General features: G+C 32.2%; 1 protein-coding gene across 4 annotated transcripts in view; it reads left to right on the top strand.

The window, feature by feature from the left end:
* CLCN3 (chloride voltage-gated channel 3) overlaps positions 1–25,291 on the top strand; it is a 76,678-nt gene that overhangs the window by 31,422 nt on the left and 19,965 nt on the right. For 2 of the 4 annotated variants that reach the window (XM_039876126.1, XM_039876124.1), the window contains exons 1-6: positions 2,618–2,845; positions 15,908–16,065; positions 19,246–19,345; positions 20,327–20,514; positions 21,357–21,479; positions 22,610–22,816. In XM_039876126.1, coding sequence (XP_039732060.1) covers positions 2,767–2,845; positions 15,908–16,065; positions 19,246–19,345; positions 20,327–20,514; positions 21,357–21,479; positions 22,610–22,816 — 855 coding nt within the window. In that variant the 5' untranslated portion in view covers positions 2,618–2,766. Of the gene's footprint in view, positions 1–2,617; positions 2,846–15,907; positions 16,066–19,245; positions 19,346–20,326; positions 20,515–21,356; positions 21,480–22,609; positions 22,817–25,291 lie in introns of those variants that run through there. The other 2 variants (XM_039876125.1, XM_039876123.1) reach the window with 1 other exon arrangement.

Genomic DNA, 25,291 nt, shown 5'->3' with positions numbered 1-25,291 from the left:
TTAAAGTTTGAACGTTATAATACTATAGTCACAATGTATGTTATATATAGTTATACATGCATTGTTATATAGTTATACTGTAGTCATCTGTAATCATCTATTCTACCTGCCTGCAATACACCTCAGAGAGGTTATGGCGTGGAGTTGAGGTTATAATCTAGGGTGCATTTGGAAGTAGAAATATCTTCCCTTTCTGAATTTAAAATTTGTGTGTGTGTGTGTGCTGCCACTTCAGTGTTTTTGTTCTTCAGAGGTTCCATTCTGAGCATTCCCCCACCAGCTGTGCCTAGGAATTCTTGAATTTGTCTTCTATTATCTTTCCACTTCAGCCCCACTCTAATTGTAATTCAGTTTGTTAATCTGGTAATACCTAATCAGTGTCAAAGTCCTCTTTGGCTATACCTTCAAATCTACTTTATCCTTTTCTAAAGTGGAATTGGAAAGCACTTAGAGTTTGAGTAATGATTCTTTTAAGAGAAAGTGGCAGCCATGGATCCCATAAGCATGAGAGATTTGAAATTAATATTTTTTCAAACTTATTATTTAAAATAATCTATTTAAAAATTAAATATGTAATATATTTGCTTAAAATTTTAAAATAATGTGGAACTATATAAAATAAAAACTAAATATACCATTATTCTCCTCCCTCCACCTCATTTCTTCTCGAGTGATAACAATTGTTAGATTTAGTGTGTCTCATTCTGAACTTAACTCTATAAAAATATGTTCAATTTATATATTGACTTACATCACACAAATACAAAAATTTTGTTACCTAAAAATAATTTAAAACTTTTTATTTATGATACAAAACTTTTACTTATGCAATATTGTGAATATACTGTATAGGGAATATACTCTTCCCCCTCTAGTTAGTGCTAGCTAGCTATCATTTTCATTTTTCCATTATGATCAAGTTGTAAATCAAGAAAAACAAGTTAAGAGAGTATCTACAAATACCAGGAAAACTCATAGATAAATTTCCATTTTATACAAAGGCGTGAGACATAAACAGTATCATAAACAACTAAAGTATTTATGAATGCCATATAGCATATATTTCTTAAAGGTCTTATAATAGTAGAACTTAGTACCAGAGGACCACAAAGAACCAAATTTACATTTAGTTAATTTCGTGAAGTTAGCTCTCTGTGAAACCTTGTTTAAAAAAATTTTTTTTTCAAGAAAATTGAGAAATAGAGAAAACAGAAAGAAAAAATCACACATGGTTGTATCATAACAGTTGATAGCCAGAACTATAATTAGAATATTCCTATGGCAGTAATTCTAGCCTGTGTTCATTTCCTGAAACCTTTTTCTACCAAATCCCAGGTGCAGTTTTATAAGAAGGTCTGTCTTTCTGAAGTTCAAATGTTTTGAAGTATAAAAACTTTATTCAACCTAATTAAAAAAAAAAAACCCTTAAGTAACTTAAATGTAGTAGACAAATTGAATAGAATTTCTTTTTTACTGCCATTTGAGTCTTCTTTTTTTTCATTACCTTCAATTCTCATATAAATGTCTTGAATTGGAGTGAATCTTAAATGTTGGCTCATTCAATATTTAGGAAAACAGATTTTACATAACCTCTTGAGTGTTATGGAATTGCTTCTAATGAATAGCACATTTTAATTTAGTGACACTGCAACAAATATTATTTCAGAAGGAGAATCTCCTGGTCTAGAGGAATCACTTTAGGGATAAGCTGTAAAAATTATGAACATCCGTTTATTTGGGGGGAGGGAGGAATGAGTTAGAAACAAAAAGAGTTGCTTTATTTCTGAATTTCATAAAAATTTCTAGCAAAGAGACTCGAAGTACCTTTTGGGACATTTTACTAAAAGCCTTTTTTAAAAGAAAATAAAAAGCACAAAATATTTGTGAAGTAGGAAAAGTAGAAAGATAGGAAAATCTCCTACCTAGTCAGCCTTTTTTGCATTGTTTCACAAACAATAACTAAGTTACTTAATGTTGATAAGTTTTCTGTCTCCTCCAAAGGTAATGTATTACTAGGTGGTTCTTTGAAAGAAGGAAACAAGAGTCTACTGAAGATTAGTGAGATAAAATACTACTAAACTGCTCAGTTACTAAATTTTTTTAACCCACAATAGAAGTCTGGAGTACATTTTAGATAATTAAAAATAGACTTTTAAAACCAAGTCCTTTGAAGCCTTTGATATGTGTTAGTTCTTTATGACTCACATGACATTACTATATAAAAAATAGTACATCTATATTATAAAATCACACAACCTCATTAGAGTTGCTCCCATTTTTCTACACTGAAAATAAAAGGTGCTTGTCTACATCCAGAATTTCCTTTTCACGTCTCTAAATTACTTTGCTCCCAGTATATTTATCTTAAAATAAAAAAGAAATAATGTTTCTCTTGTCTTACTGTAGTTGCCACTGTTACCACAGAAGCTATATTGTGAGTGTTTTAAAATTCTCAAACCAGTTTTGTCAGTTATACTTGGAGCTTAGTCATCGTCATACGTAGCAGGTCCTGATTAAGTAGGCTGTTCCGCCTCTAAGCCTTGCTAGATTGTAGCCACTAGCAACCAGGCTGCAATAATTTCCCTTTGATGACATCATCCACTGTGGAAGAACACAGTTGCTTCAGCGGAGTCGAACTACATACAGTTCTAGCCTTCATCAAATATGGCATCTCCCTTGCCTGCTACAGCAGGGCTGAAAGAAATGCCGCTGTCTTTTTAAGCTAGCAAGCTTTTCTTTTTCTTTTTCTTTTTAAAAATTCTAATCATGGATGCTTCTTCTGATCCCTATTTGCCTTATGACGGGGGAGGAGACTATATTCCCCTGAGGGAATTACATAAAAGAGGTAATACCATCCCCTTGCTATGAATCTTCTGTTAGTATGTTTTGCATGCAGCTGGGCGGTTCTCTAATTTAAGCAGGTTCTCGATTGTCCTTTAAATACTGCAATGTGTTGTTTAGTTGTCCTGGGTCATTAGTAAGGGGCAAAAGTAAGGGGCAAATGCAACCTTCTGAATGTTCTGTAGTCGTCGTCTTTGATTGTTTTCTCTGTGCAGATTAGTACTGCTTCAGATCACACTGGACTCCGACTCCATCTTCTGTGTGAAATCCTCTTTCTGTTTAACTGCGAAAATGAATTAATCCGCTTTTACAGTTGGATTACTTTTTAGATGCCAATCGTGTTGGTTGGCATCTAAAAAGTAATGTTTTTCTTCCTTTGAAAAACTTATGTTTCTTTTAATTTACACAGAAAAATCAAGTGTGTATCTGTGTACCATTATATTTCAGCTGCTGCCAATTACCGTGTAGCTTTCACACCACAATGTAAATTTGTAGTAAAAGCTCTATCTACATTTTAGAACACTGTGAAATGGCGATAAGGATGAACACATTTTTATATTACTATTTTTCATTTAATATGCATTTCAACTGGTTAAGATGAGCTACATTGTCTTACACAGGTATCTTGTAAAAATTGATATGATAAAAACATTTATGGTAATTTTTACACGTCAGAAAAAATAATAGTTAATAGTTTGTAAAAACCAGAAAAGCACCCAACATTTATGCAAATCTTTTGGCAGGTACTGTCAGGGTCTTCTTAAAACTAATTACATGTTAATTAAACTGCTTTAAAAATTTTTTTAACTGATTATTCTAAAAATAGACTGGCAATTGTTCTAGAAAAAAAAATTGAACCTCAAGGAAAATCTCTAAACTAGACAACTTCATTTATGAGCCACATTAATTGAATTTCTGCATAGTATTATAAATTTATTTTATGGTGTAGCCCAAACTTTTATTTATGAAGTAAAGAAGTCATGATTTTTCTGAGCATATTTAGCCTGTTTTATTTAAAATATAGTTTATATTCTCACAACACTTTTTAAGTGTTAAGTTCCATTAGAATTAAAAAGTTAATATAGTCAACAAATATTTGGTTGCATTGGGTCTACTAGACACTATTTTAGGCTTTGAACAGTTATAACATTATATATCCCATAGTATTCTGTTGTTAGTAAAAGCTCTCTATTCAGATTTTGGGGCAAACTATGGAGGTCATATTACATATACAGTATTGTGCTTCTCTTACAGAATTGCCCTCCTAATAAAATTTGTATACATAATTTTATGTGTATATTATATATATAACATGTATATATAATTTTAGAACATTTGGGGAAATTCCGAAAAGCATAAAGAAGAAAAGAAAAATTTCTCATAATCTTACTACCCAGATTTGTTGGGGAATTTTCTCTCCCAATTTTTAATGTGTTCATAAACTCTGCTTTTTCCTTATGTTCCCATCATTCCTTTGCTGGTAAGGATTTCTTTAAACAGGAAGCAACGTGGATGAATGGTGACTGTTCAAATGTCACAGTATTTGCTAATTAGTAATTAAACTGCAAAACAAGACAAACTGTTTTCTCTGAGCTATTACAACATCTGTTTGTTGGTGATAATAAACCAGAAGACCTAGGCTTGGGAAATTTAAATTCTCAGTGTTGAACTTGACAGTCTTCGACAGAACTTCCTTGTATACTCCTTCATATGATATGAAAACAGTAAGAAATAAGCCAAAGCTTATGTGAGAGTAGGCATGGTTAATAATATGGTTATTACTAAAATATAAACTATTTTTATTATATTTTCATAAATAATCCTTTAGGAATCTTGCTTAAGGTCTAAATTGGTCTAATCCTTGGCAGCCCAAATAGGTTCCTTGTCCCTTGATGAGACTTATAATTAACATAAACCAATGTTATTTGAAAGCAAAATTGTATCTTTGCAGTACCGATTAGTCAGTTATGATGCTTACTTGACTATACTGTAGTATTTTAGTATCTGTGGGTAAGAAGCTATTTGTTTTCCATAATTTATGATCTATTGTAGCCATGGGTCAACACAAAGAACTGGAGAGGTAGAGATAAGCAGCTAACATAAATCAAGAATAATAAATCAGCTTCTACGTGAGGATAAAATGATAATGACTAGAAATATCTCTTAAAACTGATAAATGGTAAAGAGGCAGATAATCGAAGTATGAAATTGTGAAGGATACCAATAAAGTAAACATAAATCTGTCTACTGAAATCCAGGATGTTAGAGTTAGGGATTACCTTTGTGGAGTAAATTAAATTTAATACTACTTTTCTTGGTGAGATGGTAAATAATGTAGCTTCCTACTTTCGTGAATAATACAGAAACTGGAAATGTCAACATATTAAAAATAGAATTAGTTAATATATTGTTGATAGGTTGAAAATTAAAATGACATTTTAGAAATAGCCATTTTGGGGGAGGAGTGGGTAAATTTCCTATACAGAAACTATCAAGTTTTTTCATAAGATGTCTCTTCCCTTTTTATCAAGGAAAAAAAATATTTATTTAGATTATCAGTTTTATACTTTCTTAATTTGTTCATGAATTTTCAGTAGTTTCAGGGTCCGAATTCTTTTTTCTGCTAAATCCTGTCATAGACTTGATCTTTTGGGCCTTGAGTCTCCATTTATTCCAAGGGACTTTTAAAAATTACTTGAATAATAATTGTTTCATTGAAAGAATTCATTGAGCTGTTGTGTATATAAAGCACTATTAGGTGCTGTGGAGAAAGATGGTGGTAGTAATAGTAATATTAATAATAGCTAATACTTTGTATAGAAATTACTGTTTGCCAGATACTGTTTTAAGTCTTTTAAGTGTATCAGTTAATTTATGTGTAACAAATAATTTTAGTCCTCATCACAGACTTGTAAAGTAGGTACTGTTTTAATCATAATTTTCCTGTTCACAAAACTTCGGTAAAGAAATGTTAAAAGTCAGGATTTGATCCAGATGATTTGGCTCATACTCTGTAATCATGGGGGTATACTGTGTCTTACTATATATCCCTGTAATAACTTGGCATTTTGAGTCTGGAAGAGGCATAAGAAGGCTTCCCAAGTTTAAAAACAAAGTCTTCAGGAAGTTAATAAATTTGTAGTGAATGGTATAGACTGCATATCCTCTGAGACTTTAGAGGAGGAGGAGATCAGTTATTTTGACAAGTGGTATCAAACGAAGTAGGCCAAGTCTTCCAAGTACACGAGGGAATTTGATAAGACATTCCTGGGGGAGAGGATAGATTGAGTACATGCTCTGGTAGAGTAAATTCCTTGTACGTTGTTCCCGGGTTAGTTTTGTTGGATCCTTGGGTGAGTAAAAGGAGTAATATAGAAAGGTAGAAGGTAGAAGAGTGCCAGATCCTAAAGGAAGCTTGAATACCAGACTAATAACAGTCTTAAGCCCCAAAACATGTGGCCTTCCCATTGAAATAAAAGTTTGGAATCTTATTCTTTTTAAGTTTCTACCTGAAATCATTTCTTGACATTCATTAGCTCAGAGATATATTTAAGTAAAGCTATTTTGTTGCTATTATAATCGATGAATTTGTTCATTTTTATTTCCTCCTAAAAAATATCAGTAGTTAGCATTTTTCACACATTATTTGGAAATCCCAGATGTTAGATATATATTTTTTTTCTGTAGGCTCTTTGTAAAATGATTTTAGGATTCACATTGTTATTGCATTTCTATCACCTTTAATCTTTTAACCAACTAGAAAATTAAATCTCCTCTTGCAAATTAATTCATCTAAGTGTCTAAAAATTAAAAGAACAAATAGAGATTCTTTATTTGATGTCAGAAACTCTTTGTATTCTAAAACAATAGTATAAAACAAAGCCTGTCTTTAAATTTATTTGCCACAGTATCTGATTTTAAAATCTAGTAAAATCTGGTTCATATTACTATCTCTAGCTCTGTTTTCTAAAAATAACCTACACTTCACTATGATTAATTTTATACCATCTCGTGGCTTGTTGTAAGTCCAAAATGCTTTGTGTACCAGGATTTCATAGTGTGAGCAGATCTGCCACATAGATTAGGTTTGCAAATTTGGCTATTTTTTTTTTTTTTTCAGCATTGAGGTCTCTTCTTTGTGCCTGAACAAAGCCACAGGAGATTGGTAGATTAAATTGTATTTTAGAGTTTTGTTTCTGTTTTTCAATAAACAATTCTAATTTGTAATTTTTCGTAGTCCTTTACAACCATAATTAGATTAAAAGTGGATTTACTTTAGTTTCTATCAATTTATTTCTCATGTCATTTAAGAGAACAGATTTCGTGAATTTTTTTATTCTTTTAATACGTAAATCATCTTATATGCAGAAATAGTAAATAAACATGGGACTTGTTTCCAGTTATACAGATGGCTTAACATCTACTGCATCATATCTGCCTAAGAATGTGCCTTTTTATTTCGAGGTGGCAGTAGAATAAAGAAAACAGTGGACTGGTCAGCATTGCTACTGACTGGTTTTCATCAACTTTTTTGGGATTTGGTTTAATTTCCAAGTCTCTGCAGTTTAAATAGATGGCAGTTAAATATGACCACGGATGGCAGAACAAATTTAAAGAGCATATGCTTCATTTATCCTATTCTTTTATCCAACAGATATTTAATTGACCACCTGCTAAGTACTATGCATGGTACTTGCCTTTACCCTTTTAATATTTCATTTGAGAGTCTACTAACATTCTGGAACTTCTACTATCAACTTACAACATTTACTTTCCCCTCCCTAATCAGGATGACCATTTCTTGTCAGTAAGGTCACAGAGGGAAGGGAGAAAATACATTGAAGATTAGAATTCCTGCTCTTAATAGACAGAAGAAACTGGGTAGTCAGAGAATATGTAGAGTTTTAGATTTCTTTCTGCTTTCTTCCATAATTAAAAAAATTGTACATGTTTTATGCATGTGTGATGGGACAGTTACCTGCATTATGAGCTTAAATGATAAAATCAGCACTGTCACATCTTTTGAAATAACTCCAGAGGTAATAAGTAATAGTCTTATAATAAATGTAATAAATAGATACCTATTATTTCATGTAAGACTATTATTTGGATATTCCCCTTTGATAAAAGACTTAGGCTGCTGAAGATGTGCGACTTTGAAATTTACTAACAAGCTCAGCCTAGGGTGCAACAGTTAAGTACATTTTTAAAGCTCAGTTCACCAAATATATATTGAAGTCTATAAAGGCTTTTATTTATGAGAAATATAATTTCATTAATGTTTATATCCTCCAGTTCAATGTTTCTCAGATATCAGGTTTTAACATTTTTAGTTATGAAATCGATTGGGTTGTGACCAATATCGAGGAGGCGGGAGGGGAAGGGCGGGGAGAGAAGGGAGGGAGGGGAGAGGGAAGGGAGTAAAATATTAGAGTATACGTCAAATAGTAAGTATACTAAACTTTGGTTTTAGGTAAATATTTGTATATTTACCATATCAAGAAATGTTTCTTGCTGTGAGCCAAAGTCAAATAAGTTTGAAAACCAGTTTCTAAATATACACCTGGAGGGGCAGTTAGTTCTTTCTGGGGGAAAGGTAGGCTTCCTGTGGCCTAAATGAGTCTGGAACAACCTGAGTATGAAAATGGATGTGTTATTGTCATAGATCTCTGCGAAAGCATAGGAACGTGAATGCTATTGCAAAGCAGTGTCCATGACTACTATTGCAATGTTTTTCATTGCAACATTTTAAGTATTATAGGAAAAGTGGTCTGGAACCAAAGGCCAAGACAGATGATGATTGGTGATGGGTAGGATTGCATTAATCGTCTGAAAGATAAATACATATGTACAAGTGTTTTGGAAGAAGGCACCACCTAACAGCTCTTAACCTACTCGGAGAAAAGAGTGTCCATGTATCTTAAAATATACAGGCAAACCATGAATTATCTTTTAGGCAGTATTGCATAGTGCTAAGAAATGCCTTAGAATCAAACTGCTTGAATTTGAATTCCTGTTCCACTACTTACTAACTACATGACCTTGGGCAGATTTCCTAACTCTCTGTGCCTTGTTTTTCTAATTTATAAGATAGAGATCGTAATACCTTCCTCATCATTGTTGTGAGGATTAAATGAGCTAATATTTGTAAAATGCTAAGAACAGTGTCTGGCACACAGTAAGTACTCAATAAATGTTATTTTGTTGTGTTTTTTTTAGACACTAGATAGATAACAATGTATGATCTCTAGGTGGGAAAGACTTTTTATTCTGATCTAGTCTGGTTTATCTGTGTTTTCTTTTTTCACAATATATGGTTATGGTGTTTTATCTGCACAGCCACTGCCTAACGCAGGTCACAGAACTTGCTCCTGTGTTTTATAGTTTTAGCCCTTAATTTTGGTCTGTGATCCATTTTTAGTTAATTTTCATATATGGTGTGAGGTAGGGATCCAGCTTTATCCTTTTGCATGTGGATAGTCAGTTGTCCAGCATCACTGGTTGAAAAGACTGTTCTTTTCCCAGTTGGTGAAAGTATTGCTTTAAATAATAAAGTATAATTTAAATTTTTCTATAGATAATTTAAAAACTTTTTTGTATAGATTACAGCCATTAGTAAATAATGAATTTGTGTTTACATAGGTATGCATGAATTTTATAAAATTCTGTGGGGAAAAAATAAGTCAAAAAGTCTTCTTATCAATGAAGTTATTTTTGCAAAAAAGCTGTATTGATTGGATAATTTTTCCTATTTGCTGCAGTATTTTAGTGTTGGTGATACTTTGTGAAATATTGTTGGTTGCACCTGATTTTTAAAAATGTTCAATTATGGAAAGGTTCATCATTTACCATGCATTTTAGAAATTAGTTTCTGTGTCTGTGTCAGGCATACTTATTTGTTAAAAATATACAGGATTTTCCCTCAATATACAGTTGTTTGTAGAAGAACTCATTGCTCAAATTTGTAAGATTCTTGTTCCTCCCTTTGTAATGTCAGTCTTTTGGTTAAGATTAATACCATATGAGTAATATAATGCAGCCTGATGAAATTTTAAATACTGAAATAGTTCAGCAGAGACAATAGCTTAAGTTTATTGATTTCCTAATGTTTGTCAGATTTATTATATGACTTATCTCCAGTTCACATACCATACTCTAAAAGTGGGTGAGAAACCCAGATACCTCTAAGAGGTTAGGAAGTAACCTGTGCTGGATCACATAGCTAATAGGTGGCAGAGCTGGAATTTGACTCTAAGTCTTTCTGGTCTCAAAGTACATTAAGGTCATGGAATTTCTTTACTAGAACACTCTGAAAAGAAAGTGATCTTTTTTCCAGTCTTTTTTTGTTACTGTTTTTCAGTGATTTGGTAGTTGAGGGTAGTCATTGGCATCTAGTAGTCAAATCTCCAGAAAAATTTTTGATTGGTTTCTTGTCTTAAACTTGGGAGCTACTACTTTCAGATCATACTTTCTTACAATCCAACATCTGGTGATCGATGTAGCAGGAACTATCCTATATCTTTTTGAAGTTCTGTTAAAATTAACAAACTCGTTCTATCATTACTTCACTGCTCAAGATTTACATTTCCAGGAGATAGAGCTTGATTAATGTAACTTGGATCACGTGCCTTTTTTCTTGGCTGGGGAAGGGAGGATACCTTGATTGACACCCTCATCAAGACTGCATTCAATGAGGAGTAGAAATTTCATAAAGATAATTGGGTTCTGTTACACAAAGCAGGAAGAAGAGTTACCAGGTGGGCAGAAACAATAAGGGTCCATTACATGAATAATAACTCTAATCCGAAGACAATTACTGGACAATGTGTTTATTTTAAGTTTGGAGATTAACCTGGTTTTTAATATTGAATATCTGGGCATGGAAAAAAATTAATTTAAAAAATTAATTGGAAAAGGTACGATATACATATGCTCATTACATGTATTGTTTGTAAGGCAAACTAACCTAAAGTTTTGTTTATAGTGTCACACCAGTTAAATATAGTAATCTGAAATACATCAAAAGTGATGTGCATATGCATTTAATGATATAAGATGGTTTTAAAACATATACTAAGTAATGAAAATATACTAAATAATGAAAAGCTTATAAATAAGTGTGGCTAGTATGAGCTCATCTATACTTTTGGCTTGTAGAAAATGGTAAAGGCTGAAGCCAGTCTCCAATTTAACTATTATAACTCTCGTTTACTCAATGTCCTCTCCTTACTTCCCCAGCAAACCTTATGTAGCTATGTAGAATTGGTTCTTCAACTTTTTTTTTTTTTTCCCCAATCCATGGCTTATTGTAGAATCTTTAATAAGCCTTTTTACTTAAAGCCTTTAAAACCCAGAAGCCCATCGCTTACAACTCAAAGGTATGGGCTTTTAAGATTTTGCCTTTTTTTTACATGAGGTTCAAAAGCCTTAATTTGAAACTCAGAAGCGACAATACTGAGTCTTGTTCTCTGCTGTGTGTTTCTTTTCCTGTGGCACTAGCTTTCTCACGGAACTGGTAGGGGGAATAAGTGTGGCGAGGACAAGGAAGTAGTGTTGAATGAGGACACTTGATTAGTAGTTTGAAAGATATTCTGGTTCTCTCTACTTCCGTCTTCACAGGTAAATAAACAAGAACTGCATATGCTTTGAGAAATAGGAAGTCCATGGTAAATCACATCATTTTGTGTTAATAAAATACAACTATAAGAAGACCTTTTACTGAAAACAAAGAAAGGCATAATGAGGGAAGTGCAGCCTTACAACCTCTTTTTCATACCATAAACCTTTTGGTCTTCTAGAGCTCCCTTCCACGTATTTGTTTTAGGGAAGCCTTATTATAGTTTCCTAATTAACCAACCCTTGAAATATTTAATGAAAAAGAGAGAACTTCAATTTGCGCTTCTGGCATAACCTACAAGATATATGCTTCACTCATGAAGATAAAGTTGAGAAGTGAAATTGCATAACTTATACTGTTCTTATAAAAATTTTATTAACATGTATAATTTTTTTTATTTCATTTTAACATATGTAAGTTAAACTTTGTATAAACCTAGTTTGCAATGAACTATACATGGAGAAATGATATATTAGGAATATTTAAACATTGTTACTGTTAGGAAATATGATAAATTTAAAATTACTCCTAATGCGGGATATGTAGGCATTCCTATGATCCCATTAGAAAATTTAGAGTAGAACAGAAAAAATTTTCAATTTCTTCCTCTTTTTTATTTTACTCAGCTTTCCATGTTTCACAGAACAAACTATAAAAGAAAATATGTGAAATGTCACATACATATTAAAGTAAAAGTCTGAATTTTTTTAAATGGCCAACCTATTCTTACATTTTATATACTAATTCTTTTGCAATAACAAACTTTAAATTTTAAAAAAAATATTAATCGATTTCACATTCAGTGTGATATCTTTCAGTTGTCAGTAATAGCTCTGTACAATGGAGAAGAAACAAGATAAAAAGAGGTTAAAGATAGATTGATATATCTGCCTTCTTCCTCCTAGAGATTTTGTTTAATTATATTTATTAGAGCCCAAGAAATATCGTAATTAGCTCTGTCTTAGCAAAAAGGTTTTATTTTATTTTTATACCAAAATCAATCTTGTTTACTATCCAAGCCAAATTGATAGCAAGAGTCACAAGAACCCAAGGCTCTTTTAGAAATAATTTTGGGGGGAAACATTGATCTGTTTCTGTGGGCTTTCCCGAAACCAAGACAACCAATCAGTATTTCCCTCTATACTCTGCTGTTTTCAAACACCATTGCTGTGTCAGATGGAAGCAAATAGGCATGAGAGGCAGACCGACTTTCAAATAATCTGTTGGGGACACAAACCACTGTGGCTAATTCCCACCCTAACATGTACAGCGACAGTCCTAGAAATTCTAAGGGACACACATAAAAGCCTCCAAACACAAAACATTGATCCATAGGGTCCTCTGGTTCAAAAAGTTTGAGTCCTTTATTTCTGGTGTTCAGATATTTAGAATTATTGTATATGTTAACCTAGCTGAATGAGAGCTCAGTTGTCCACAGGTGCAGATGAAAAGAAATATACGAGCAGAAGCTTGCAGTGGAGAAAAGAGTTAGTTTATTAGTATTGGGTTCAATCCAGAGAAGGGTGAGCTAGTGTTCCAGAATACCTGACTTCTCCATAGGCTGCAGACATCATGTCATCAAGAGTAAGGGGTTTGGGGTCATGGGTGAAACTGATTGGTCAAGGGCGAGGTAAGGAAAGTAAATCATGAGGTTAGGTCTTGAGGTCAGCTTCAGAGTCCCTCAGTCTGGTTTCAGGGGGTCGTTTTGCTTTAGGGCTCAGGAGCTGAAATACAATTTAGGGAATGATGTTATCTTCAGCTTAATGAAACCCATAGCTGTGTCCATTAGTTAGGGCCTGGCCATTGTTTCTTGCTGCCTCAGTTAGTAAGTGTCAGGGAACGGGCTGAGGCTTATGGAGCATGCTGTGAAGAAAGTGAATTGAGTGCTGGGGCTACATGTTACATTAAAATCATGCATTAAATCAGAACCCTCGATTTCACATAGTTTTGTTAATTGCATGTCAAAGTAGTTTCTACAGACTGAATTATTTGAAAGTCACTGAAGGCAAGGCATATGGCTAATATAAATGTTTATTATGGTGCTGTACCTTTTGCTGCCTTATAAAATAATAATAGTCTTTACTTTTCTACTTCCTACTTCATAGATCTGTTGGAGGAACACCTGTCTCGTTAGCTAATTATCTACGTTGGTGCAAACAGCTTGGAAAATCTTATCATGGGACTGATGACATTGTGTTAGATACATGTTGTGGCAGAGAAATTTTGCTTTTTTATTTTTTTGCATGGAAGAGTAGTAATTAAGATCAGTAGTCCATCTATTCAACTCTACATAAGGACAACATAAGAGAGAAAGTTGGCAAAATATATTATAGTATGCTTTAAAATTTTTTTTAAAAAATTTCAGACTTATAGATGTTGGATAGTGTAAGAATCCCAATTCACCCTTTAATTTCTGAAATGTTAGCATTTTACCACTTTTGTTCATTCTTTCTCTTGCTGTTATATATGCTATTATCGGTGTAATGTAATAATATATATTAATAAATACACACATATACACATTATTTTTTTCCCGAACCATGTAAAAGTCAAATGTAAACATAATACACTTTTACTCCTAAATACTTCAGTATTTCCTTATGAAAAGACATTCCCTTATACATAACCATAGTATAATTTTCAAAATCAGAAAATTGACATTGATCATTAGTACTGTTATCCAATCTACAATTTTTAAATTTACCAATTGTCCTACTGTATTCTTTAATATAAAAGACATTTTTTCTTGGTCCAGGATCTAATAATCTAATATTGTTGCATTTAGTCATCATGTCTCTTTAGTCTCCTTTGAGCTAGAACAGTTCCTCAGTCTTTGTCTTCATGACTGACATTTTTGAAGAATGCGAATTTTCCCCCAGTTTGAGTTTATCTTGTTTTTTCCTTGTGAGATTCAGTTTATGCATTTTTGGCCAGAGTACAACAGATGTGTTGTCATCTTACCAGAAGTCTAGAGGCCTTTGACACTTCCCTCCAAAAACTGTTTTAAAATTCTCTTTTAATATTATATGGAAAGCAGAGTCAGAGATTCTCAAATTTGTCAAACTATTATAAGTGCTCTTACTAAATTTATTCTCCAGTGCTTTCTCTTAGGAAAATTTGTGGCCTTTTATTTAGCTTTTACAAGGTGGAAATTACTGAATAAAATCAGGATAGAGAGAGGAAGAAAAAGCTAGTGTACTCAAAGTTTTAAGTATAAGGTTTAAAGTATAAGTTTTATGTGAATGATCGTGAGTTATTGCAGGGATCGGGCCTTTAAACTCTCGGCCAAGAATGGTAAATCATTCTTGGAGTACTGCCAGAACACTGAAATCAATAAACTACTTTCCTTTTAGGAGTTTTACACCTTTCCAAGGCAAACATTCAAATGTATTGAATAGAGAGATAAGAGAGAACCCTGGTAGAAGTAAATAGACATTGAGTTTTATTAGTACAGTATTTAATATTATGTTGTTTAGAATATTAACCCTTTCTGTATTCTAGTTCCTACTACGTCTTTGAATTATTGAGAAAGAAAGAGCTTGGGACTTAACAGTATCATTTATTTGGCTCATAACAGTAATAAAAGTAGTCCTTAATATTGGCATGGTGGCTCTTTGTACACTTCTGCCTTCCCGTTCATACCCCCCCCAATTGATTTATGATAATCTCTTGCTCTAATGTAGGCAGTGTTTATAGTGATTGGCGATAGTTCAGATTCTAGCTTTGCCAGAGGATAGTTTTGAGAAGTGACTTAACATTTATGATAGTTTATTTTTCTGTAAATACAAGAGAATGAGTCATTTTAAATCATCAGGGTGCAAGAGTCTTAAAGTCATAGAATAAAAAAACAGGTTTCTGTGTTTTATTTTTACAGTGTTTGTTTAAACATTAGGATAGTGCCACTCTTTATATTCTATATCAACTAGTTGCGTTTGCATTAAAATGACACACTTCTAGATTAGTATTTTTGATATAAAATCTATATTACTACTACACAATTTGAAGGTGTAATTTGTAATCACTATGCTAAAATCACCTATTTGAAATTATGTACCAGCTTTTCTAAATTCTTAGGGCTTTAGAAAAATTTCAAATGCTTCTTTACCTTATATATCTTAATTATAAGGTGTAGCACCTATCGTATAGATATTTAATATTTAAAGATGACTTGTCGAAAGTTACTTCTCTGTATAGAACTAGATCTATGAGACAAGCTTATTGTTGATACTGTAGTGTGAGTTTAAAAGGACAGGCCATAATCATTTTGCCTTATTTCCAGATATTATCCAATTTTAGATAATATTTCTTAATTTGGATAATGTTCTTCATTTCTTCTATTTTATTGTAATTATTTCAAGTGATACTATTACTAATGAACTTCAAAGAAGGTTGCATAGTTCACTATTGTTTCTCATAAAACATGCTCATTGTTCGTCTTTTGCTTTGCAGGAACTCATTATACAATGACAAATGGAGGCAGCATTAACAGTTCTACACACTTACTGGATCTTTTGGATGAACCAATTCCAGGTGTTGGTACATATGATGATTTCCATACTATTGATTGGGTGCGAGAGAAATGTAAAGACAGGGAAAGGCATAGACGGGTAAGTGTTTTAAGTAAACTTTTAAATCTGGTACATAAAGAGATCATTTAGTAATATATTTCTGCCAGTGATCTCAGGCTGCCAAAATATATATTATGCATTAAAATACATTTAAGCATTTTTTTGGTTTATTTATATCCCATATCTTTCCAAAAAGGATTTAGAGTTGCTTAAAATCAAAAAAGTGTATAATAAGACGAAATAGGAAGGAAAGGGAAAAGAGGGCACATGCGTTTGAGCCAAGTTCAAGATTTGCAAGTCAGCATGATTTTTGGCTAGGATCAGCACAGCAGCTGAGGCAAAAGAGAAAACTTGTTGCATGATTATTGTTATTCAAAAAGAAGAAACTTACTTGGAAGATAGTTTTATGGAGTTTTATTGTTTTCTTTTATCACTTTTCTTGGTTTTAAATCAAGATATTTCTCAAATTAAGTCCTGTATAGGACTTATTGAGTATTGTAATGCATCACTAATTTAAAAAACTGCCTTTTACAACTTATGGATCTTTTTTTGTTGTTGATTATGACTTGTATAATGTAATTCAAAAATAAATTAAAAAAAAAAATCTCTGACAAAGTTTCAAATTCCAAATGTCCTTTTAAAACTTTGCAGTTTAAAATTTACTTGTAAATGAAAATAACTGCTTCTACAAATTAGTTATAACATTTCATATTAATGTATACATGGATTTTAAATCTGAAATTGGAATTAGATTATATCGTTTATGAAAAGTACAGCTTCTGCAGTTCATCAGTCAGTATTTACCTTTTCTGGAAACATATAAATAGAATGTCACTGAAAATAAGACTCAGGACATGAAATTAGTGTTCTAATCCAGTGATTCTCAAACTTTTTTGTCTCTGATCCCTTTAAACTATAAACAATTATTGAGAATGCCTGAGGAGTTTATGTGGTTACATTAATTGGTATTTACCATATTAGATATGGAAACAAGTTTTAAAAATATTCATTTAAAATAATAACAAACTCATTTCATGTTAGCATAAAACATTTTTATGAAAAATAACAGTATTTTCCAAAATAAAAAAATATTTAGCAAGGAGGTGGCGTTGTGTTACTTTTTAATCTCATTGTCTGCTTTAATAAAAGACTGCTGGGTTTTAATATCTTCTGCATTCAATCTAAAACTGTATCAGTGAACATTTTGTCTTCTGTTACATGAAAATACATTGGTTCACCTTGAACTTCAGATAATTGTAACATCATGCAGTAATTGACCATTTGGGAACTATTGAGTCACTCCTTTGTGCAGTTCTTTCAACTGTTGACATTTTTCATTAGTATTTAAAAAATCACACTTGTTAATTTCAACACTCATCTCTTCAGAACAGTCTTTATTGGGACTCTGTTATCCTTACAGTGATGGATATAAGTTTTCCAAAATTCTGATTTTTACTTGAAAGCTCAAATTCTATCACTGGAACAAACGCACATTTAGTTTACTTGAACTGACAGGCTAACTTTTTTTTTTTTTTTTTTGAGAAAATACCTGTCAGATTCCCAAGTCTGAAAAACCATAGTTTGGTATCTTTTTTCAAGTTAAAATGGTGTCCCATATAAGTGTCTAGTTGATTTGCAATTCAAATAAATCACACAAATGGATTTATTTCCTTGAGACATAACCTTGTATCTCACTATGCATCAGAAATGATTTACATACATGTATGTCATTACACATGATATTAAAAAGACTCGGTGATCGAGGCATAATAATTTTACTGCTTTGTCAAAGACATTCTTAAGTGGAACTGGCATTGATTATTTTTACTGGCCTCCATGGCAGTGAAGTATGTAATGACTTCCAGTACATTTGAAACTCCTGCCTCGATTCATACTGAGGAGCCAGCAGTTTTGCTGTTGCTTTCATATCTGTGAAAATGTCAACACAGCGAAAAAGGCATGTTATGTTTTACTATTATTATGAAAATAGATTTGACCTTGAAGACCCCTTGAGAATGTCTCAGGAACCCTTGGGGTGTCTGTGGTCCATACTATTTTAATCCGATGTACCTAAATCAGACACACTATAAATCCTGTATCTTGTTTGATTGTTAAGTGACTATAACTATACTTCGAAGTGTATACATTTATGGAGTCATTAACATATTCAGGTTGGGGTTTAAAAGTGAGACTGTGCGAAAGTATCCATAAGATACCATGTTCATAAAATTTTAAAGAAAATTGAAACTAAAAGAAACCAACAGCACACCTTTTTTCCCTCTGATTATAAAAGGAGTCTACAGTTCTTGAAAGCATTTTAAATAATGTAACAATATAAAGTTAATCATGTCAATCATCTCTTTCTGGATAAGTCAGATATTTTCAATACTTTCAACTGTGCTCATATGTATTAACATAAAATCTTATAAAGCCGGGAAACTCTACACATAAATGTTCTTACTCTGGTTCTAAAACATTAAATTACAAAGAAAACTATTTCAGTGCATATACCTAATTCCTTTTATCCCTAAGCTTTTTATTATACGTGTAGCCCTCCTACCTCCAATTATTTTGAACCAAATCAACATTATTATATAATTTTAGATATTACTTCGGTATTTTGCAAAGTGGTCGTAATCTAATTATCAGTCCTCTTTTACTTAATAGCTTGAATATTTCTATAAAGAGAACCCTATGTGCATTATCTGGATTTCCTCAAGTCAAATTCTAGAGAAAAGGAGAAAGTTTTAAATCATATAGTTCCCTAGTATCCTCAGAGTTCACTGATGAGGTTTTTGTTTGCTTCTTTGGTTTTTGTTTCTATATGTTTATGCACGCATGGATTTAAACTTATTCAATATATTTTAATCATCACAGTTATACCTATTGATGTCCGTGTTATTCCATTTTGATTCGTGGGAGTTTATTTTGGTTGGTGCATGTGTCTTTCGACACATCTTTAGTAGACTTACATGTATTCTGGAAAAAACAAGATGATTTTTATCTTATCTTACACATTTCTTGCACTAAACCTGGAGTCAGCCATTCCTCCAAGAGCTCTGGTTCCTTTGGAGAAAAATCGTGTATAGGCAGTCTGGACATTGGAGATACTTATTCTTTCTGGGTTGGTCATTGCTAGCCTGAGAAAAATTGTTAGATTCTAGAATTGTGGCTTCTGTTTTTAATTTGAAAATGAAGCATAAACATTTCTAATTTCAGATCAACAGCAAAAAGAAAGAATCAGCATGGGAAATGACAAAAAGTTTGTATGATGCGTGGTCAGGATGGCTGGTAGTAACACTAACAGGTTTGGCATCAGGTAAAGAAAACTTATAATGCAATCCTTTTCTCCTTAACAGAACAATAAATATATCTCCCCTCTTTCCCACAGTTTTTTTTCCAGGTACTGTTGGATTTTTAAAAGTATTTTTTGGTTTCTTTTCTTCAAAAACTCTTCTTAAATATAACACTAGAAGGCAGGAGGCTTCCGCATCTCGTCTTAGCTCTGTCACTTTAACTGTCTGTCCAATTATTATTATTATTTTTTTATCTTTCTGAGCTCAGTTTCTGTATCTGTAAAGTATGTGGTTTGGACCAGATGATCCATAAAATATTTTCTAGTGTTAACATCATAATAAATAGCTAATATTTATTGAGTGCTTCCTATGTGTCATGGCCTATTCTAAAAGCTTTACGTATTTGTAAACCTCATAACAATCCTATAGTACATGTGTTGTTATTAATGCCATTTTATAGATGAGGGGACTGAAGCACAGAGATGTTAAGTATTCTGTCCGTAAAATGATCTTGATATATTTGATTTTTATTTGAGAAAATGAAAACTGATCACAGTAATTCATTAATGGTATTAGTTTCACTAATTATTTTTAATGAATATTAAATTTAATGAGATTGTAAATCTATTGTTTTAGATTGATACATACTAGTAAAAACTCTGACTTCAGTAACCAGATTTGTGAACCTCCTGCAGACAGCTGTCTTTTGAAGATGTTTTAGTCTTTTTAACATCTTTTTTTAAAACTCACAATTAATTTTAATAATATAACTAGTTTTAATCCCAAAGAGAGTTTTATTTTCAAGAATAGCTATTTACTATTTTTAAAAGTAACATAAACTTATTGATAATTAAGGTTTGACAATATTAAATTCATATAATATTCCTTATGTGACCTTTTTTTATAGAGAGTCCCCTGCTTTCCTTGATCCTTTTAACTTGATAGTTCTTAATTCCCCAAAAATGGGCTTAATTTTTTTTGCCACCTCCAACATGTTTTTTTAGGGGCATTGGCTGGACTAATAGACATTGCTGCTGATTGGATGACTGATCTGAAGGAAGGCATTTGCCTTAGTGGGTTGTGGTACAACCATGAACAATGTTGTTGGGGATCTGACGAAACAACATTTGAAGAGAGGGATAAATGTCCACAGTGGAAAACGTGGGCAGAGTTAATCATAGGTCAAGCAGAGGTGAGTCTTTCTTTGTCTCGAGATGAATTAATAATCAGTATATTAATAATCAGAAATGATCATTTAAATTATTTAATTATAGAATTAATGACATTAGATGATTGCAACCTTAATTAAAGGAAAAAAGAAAGAAATGGAATATGATAGAATGGAAAACATGAGAATACATTGCAGCAAGTAAAATATAAGTATTTCAAGAAGCTCTTGTTTTAGTTACATAGTCACATACAAATTTAGTGGGTTATGACATAAATGTTATTTCTTGTTGTAGAAAAGTGCAATAGGATCTGTGTAACCACAAAAAGTTATGAAGTCAAGTTATTAAACTGCTGGATGTATTACATTGTGATTATTCAGGAAGTATGAATTATCAAAACACTCAGTAAAATAAGCCTTCTGACTAGAATTACCCATAGATTTTTTTCATGCCATTATAGTATTGCAATGATTATTTTACTGTTCTTGATGTACTGTAATGAACATTTTAGAAGTTAGAATATTACATAATATATACATATATTATTACATGATTATATATGGATATGTTTTTTAAATTTTGTTATAGCTAAATTTTAGAGATTGAAGTATAGCTAAGATTCTGGACAAGTCTTTAGGGATCAGGAAAAAGTCAGGAAAAACTTCAAATAGCTTAAGGCTCCTTGGTATGTATACAAATATGTCTTTTGATTCTACTTAAGTATTTTATTCATGTAAAGCTTTTATTATCGTGGAAGTAAACCAGGAGCCTTTAGACGTTTTACGCAAGTTTCTTATGAGGCAAGCATTTGCAGTATAGGTACACTGTAAATTAAATTCATCCTATTGAACTCTTTGCTTTTTAGGGTCCCGGTTCTTACATCATGAACTATATATTGTACATCTTCTGGGCTTTGAGTTTTGCCTTTCTTGCTGTTTCCCTGGTAAAGGTATTTGCTCCATACGCTTGTGGCTCTGGAATTCCAGAGGTAAGCCATGCAATATTTAGTAGTTTTAAACATTTAGTAATTGTTATGATGCTGATCTTTTTGCCTTGGGGGGGTGGGAGGATGTTTGTTTTTCTCGAGAAATTGTTTGTAATATGAAAAAGAAAAGTTAAAAAAATGTAAGCTTATTGAAGACATCATTGAAAAATTCTTCCCTGTAAGTCATTTCATCATTTACTATAGAGGTTGACTTTTTTTTTTTCCCTCACCACTAATTTAGCACATGACTAAACAAATATCAGAAGACTTAGTTAAACCTTAAGAACCTGGAAAAATATTCTGTGGCCTAAAGTTCTTTGATGGATTAGTTGATGTTTTGCTGTTAGGAACTCAATTTAGTTACATTCATTTGCTTTCTATAACTATCTTTTAATTAAATAAGTTAATAAATCTTGAATTTGGAAGATAATATTTACAACCATTTTATACTTTCAAATAAACATTTGATCATAGCAGGTTAGTAGCACAAACTCTTGGGTTATACTGTTTATCAACAATAAAGGAGAATATAGTTTGAACATAATGTTAACTCATTGCTTTCCCCTTTTTATTTTTGTTCTAAATAAGTTACCAGTTTTTCTTAGTTCATTTATTTTAACATCTAAATAGTAGTAATTTTTAAAGCTTATTAGGAATGTCATTAATAAGGAGCGATATCATGCAGTATTTAGCAGTTGTCACTCATCCTTGATGTACAGGAAAATATTACACAAAATTGTGGTACTCTGAGAAGGCATAATATCTTTATTTCTGACACAGAATTCTGAAATGTACCTAACTATATTATATTTCTGCACAGAAATATTCAAATTTACTTTTATTCTGGTTATGTACTTATGACCCTTGTATTAAGTTCTGTCCTGTAATGTGACCTGATATTTTAGTTTTGCTTGTGAGATAGATCGTTTCCTATTCTTGCTTGGGAAGAGAATTAGAATATGAAATAGGTTTATTATAGATATCATAATAGTTAAAGCTTTTGAAAAGTTAATTGTGACTTGTTCTATAGTCCACCAACATTTACAAGGTAGTGTTGCGAGTTAAACAAGAGAGTAACTTAAGTTTGCATGTTTCTTAAAGGACATTAAGATGCCTTAATCTTTCCTTTGTAGATTAAAACTATTTTGAGTGGATTTATCATCAGAGGTTACTTGGGAAAATGGACTTTAATGATCAAAACCATCACGTTAGTACTGGCTGTGGCATCAGGTTTGAGTTTAGGAAAAGAAGGTCCCCTGGTACATGTTGCCTGTTGCTGTGGAAATATCTTTTCCTACCTCTTTCCAAAGTATAGCACAAATGAAGCTAAAAAAAGGGAGGTAAGTGTCTTTTGTAATTTATTTGACATATACATATCCGTGATACAGACTTATATCAGTGAAGAATTTCTGAGTGTAAAGATCACATTTTACCCTATTTTTTTGGATAAATTCTATATTCAGATGAAAATTTAATGTGAAAATTGCTTCTCTTCCCTTTGCCAAATAATTGCTGATGTCTTTCTAGAATCCATCCCCAGTGCTGCTCAGTTACCTGCATATTTTCGAGAAGTTTTAGATTGACTTCTGGTGTTCATTGGTTTCAGTTGAATTTCACAAAGGTCTTTGCATTCGTTTTTGCTTTGCCTTACATCTCTCCTCTGAAATGTTTCCAAAATGTGGCATTATTTTTACTCTTCTCACCTTTGGTATTTCTCCAGGGTTGAGAAATCTTAACAACTGTGTTTTCCTCTGGAGCAAGTGTCTAATGCCAGTGCGAGTGCTGTGTCATCTGCAGAGAGCTATCTGGCACCATGGGGAAGTTCTAAGGGCATCTAGGATCTCCTAAGGTTTAAATCAGAGATTCTCATTAAAGGGGGTTTAGAAATTCTTCTTTATTCAGCTGTTTAGGGCAGTTTCTTTTACCTTTTTTTTTTTTAAGGCCAACCTAAAACCATCTAGATATTTAAACTTTATATATTATAGAGTTTCCTTGGTGTTCTAGATTGCTTTGGATATTTTCTAAAAGGAAAGCGAGCCCTTGAGATCTTCTGTGTTACCCCTAACTTTGGAGGCCCAATCCCTTCCTGTTTTCCCTATCTAATCTTCAGCCCTAGATGATACAGAGCTCTTTGAGTTTGTAAGGTATGATATTTTTATATATCATTAAATGCTGAGTACTCAGGAGTCTCTGGGCTTAAGACAGGACCTTTTATCCTGTTGTTTTTATAATACAATGAAAATGTAAAATATTTTCTATCAAATTATTTAATTCCTCAATTGAAATAATTCTAGTTTATTTTAATGTTAGCTCTAAAACATTGGCAGTAGATAGTCTTAAAGTAGAACATTTCAGAGCATCATTGTTCTATCTCTGAATGACAATTATGATTCCAATATTATCCTATAAACAAAAATAACTACTGTTAATTACTATGTATCTGGTTCTGTGGCAAGTACTTTACTTGAATCTTAAAATTTAATTCCACAGTAATCCTATTTAACTTGGCACTATTATCTTCATTTAAAGAGAGGAAACTAGAAATTAAAGTGGCTAATTTTTGCCTAAGATTACAAAGCAGAGTGTCAGTGTGGATTAAAATTTGCTTTACTCCAACTTTAAAGTCTATACTTTTAACTATTATACTACTGCTACTATGTGTGGATATATCTTTGTGTGTGTTAAAAACAAAACCAAACCTAAAACTCTACTATAATGTGGCAAGTTAGTGGCTAAGATGGAACTATAACATTTGTCTCCCTAGTACAATTCCTTCACTTGCTATTGTACCTTGACATTTTTGGGATAAGATTTTTTTTAATTCACTATAAGTGAAAAAATGTAGTTTATTAGAATCTGTTATAAAATTTAAATTCACCTAAATTTTAACGTACACACTATGATGATTAGTAAGATTTATAACATTAATTTTATTCTGTCACCTTAGTATGTACATGTCTAGAGTTCACTTGTGAGTTGAAAGCAGTAAGGCCTCATATTTTGGCTTTCTTCCTGTGCTCACTTCCTTGATGTTTTTTAATTAAATGATTCTTAGATGCTTATAAAACAGATTAAAACGTGTGTGAGTTATAGGCACATGGATGGGTGTTAGCTTGATTATAAAATTCTATTATATTAAATGTAGAATCAGAGAGTTAAATCTGTTGTCTACAGTCCTATTAGTGGGAAAATACAAAATAGTAAGTTAAATTTGCTCTCCATCCTTCCCCAAGTAAGCAGTCTGCATTCTTAAAGCCTAAAGATACTATTTAATTAGAACAAATATTTGTTTTTTTTTAATATCTCAAACAAAGCTTTGTGCTCTAAACCACTTGTAATTTAATTCTGATGATTTCTAATTTCTCTTTCAGAATGTAAAAATTTACCAGTTGAGGAAATGCTTTGGTAGCCTCAGATATTTCCTGGAGTAAAGTAGTGAAAGGAATAAAGACTCTTAGAAAAGTAGTTACACATAAATGCCCAGTGGATTTATATGTGTAGCTGGCTTCACACTGGCAGGAAGTGGGCAATGTCCAAGTGAAAGCCCATGGAGTTGGAGAGAGGCTCCATATGTGCGTTTGTGGATTTTTTCTCTTCCTTGAACTTTCTTGTTAGGGGTTCGCGTTGGTGAGACTGTATCATAAGGAGTAGCCTTTCAGAGTGAGGCTCACTGTATTAGCAGTGCCAGTATTTTCAGAGGATTTAGAGTAGTGAAAATATAGGGAAACAAAATAGGTTTTAAGGTCCCTGGATATTTTTGTAGGATATGGAGTAGAGTAATTAATGATGATGCAGTTCTAAAATCTGAAGAAGTA

This window comes from Pteropus medius, unplaced genomic scaffold (genome assembly GCF_902729225.1).
Source record: "Pteropus medius unplaced genomic scaffold, Ma_sr-lr_union100, whole genome shotgun sequence".
Classification (NCBI taxonomy): domain Eukaryota; kingdom Metazoa; phylum Chordata; class Mammalia; order Chiroptera; family Pteropodidae; genus Pteropus; species Pteropus medius.
Note: the sequence above shows the minus strand (reverse complement) of the source record. Positions and strands in the feature narration are given on the sequence as shown.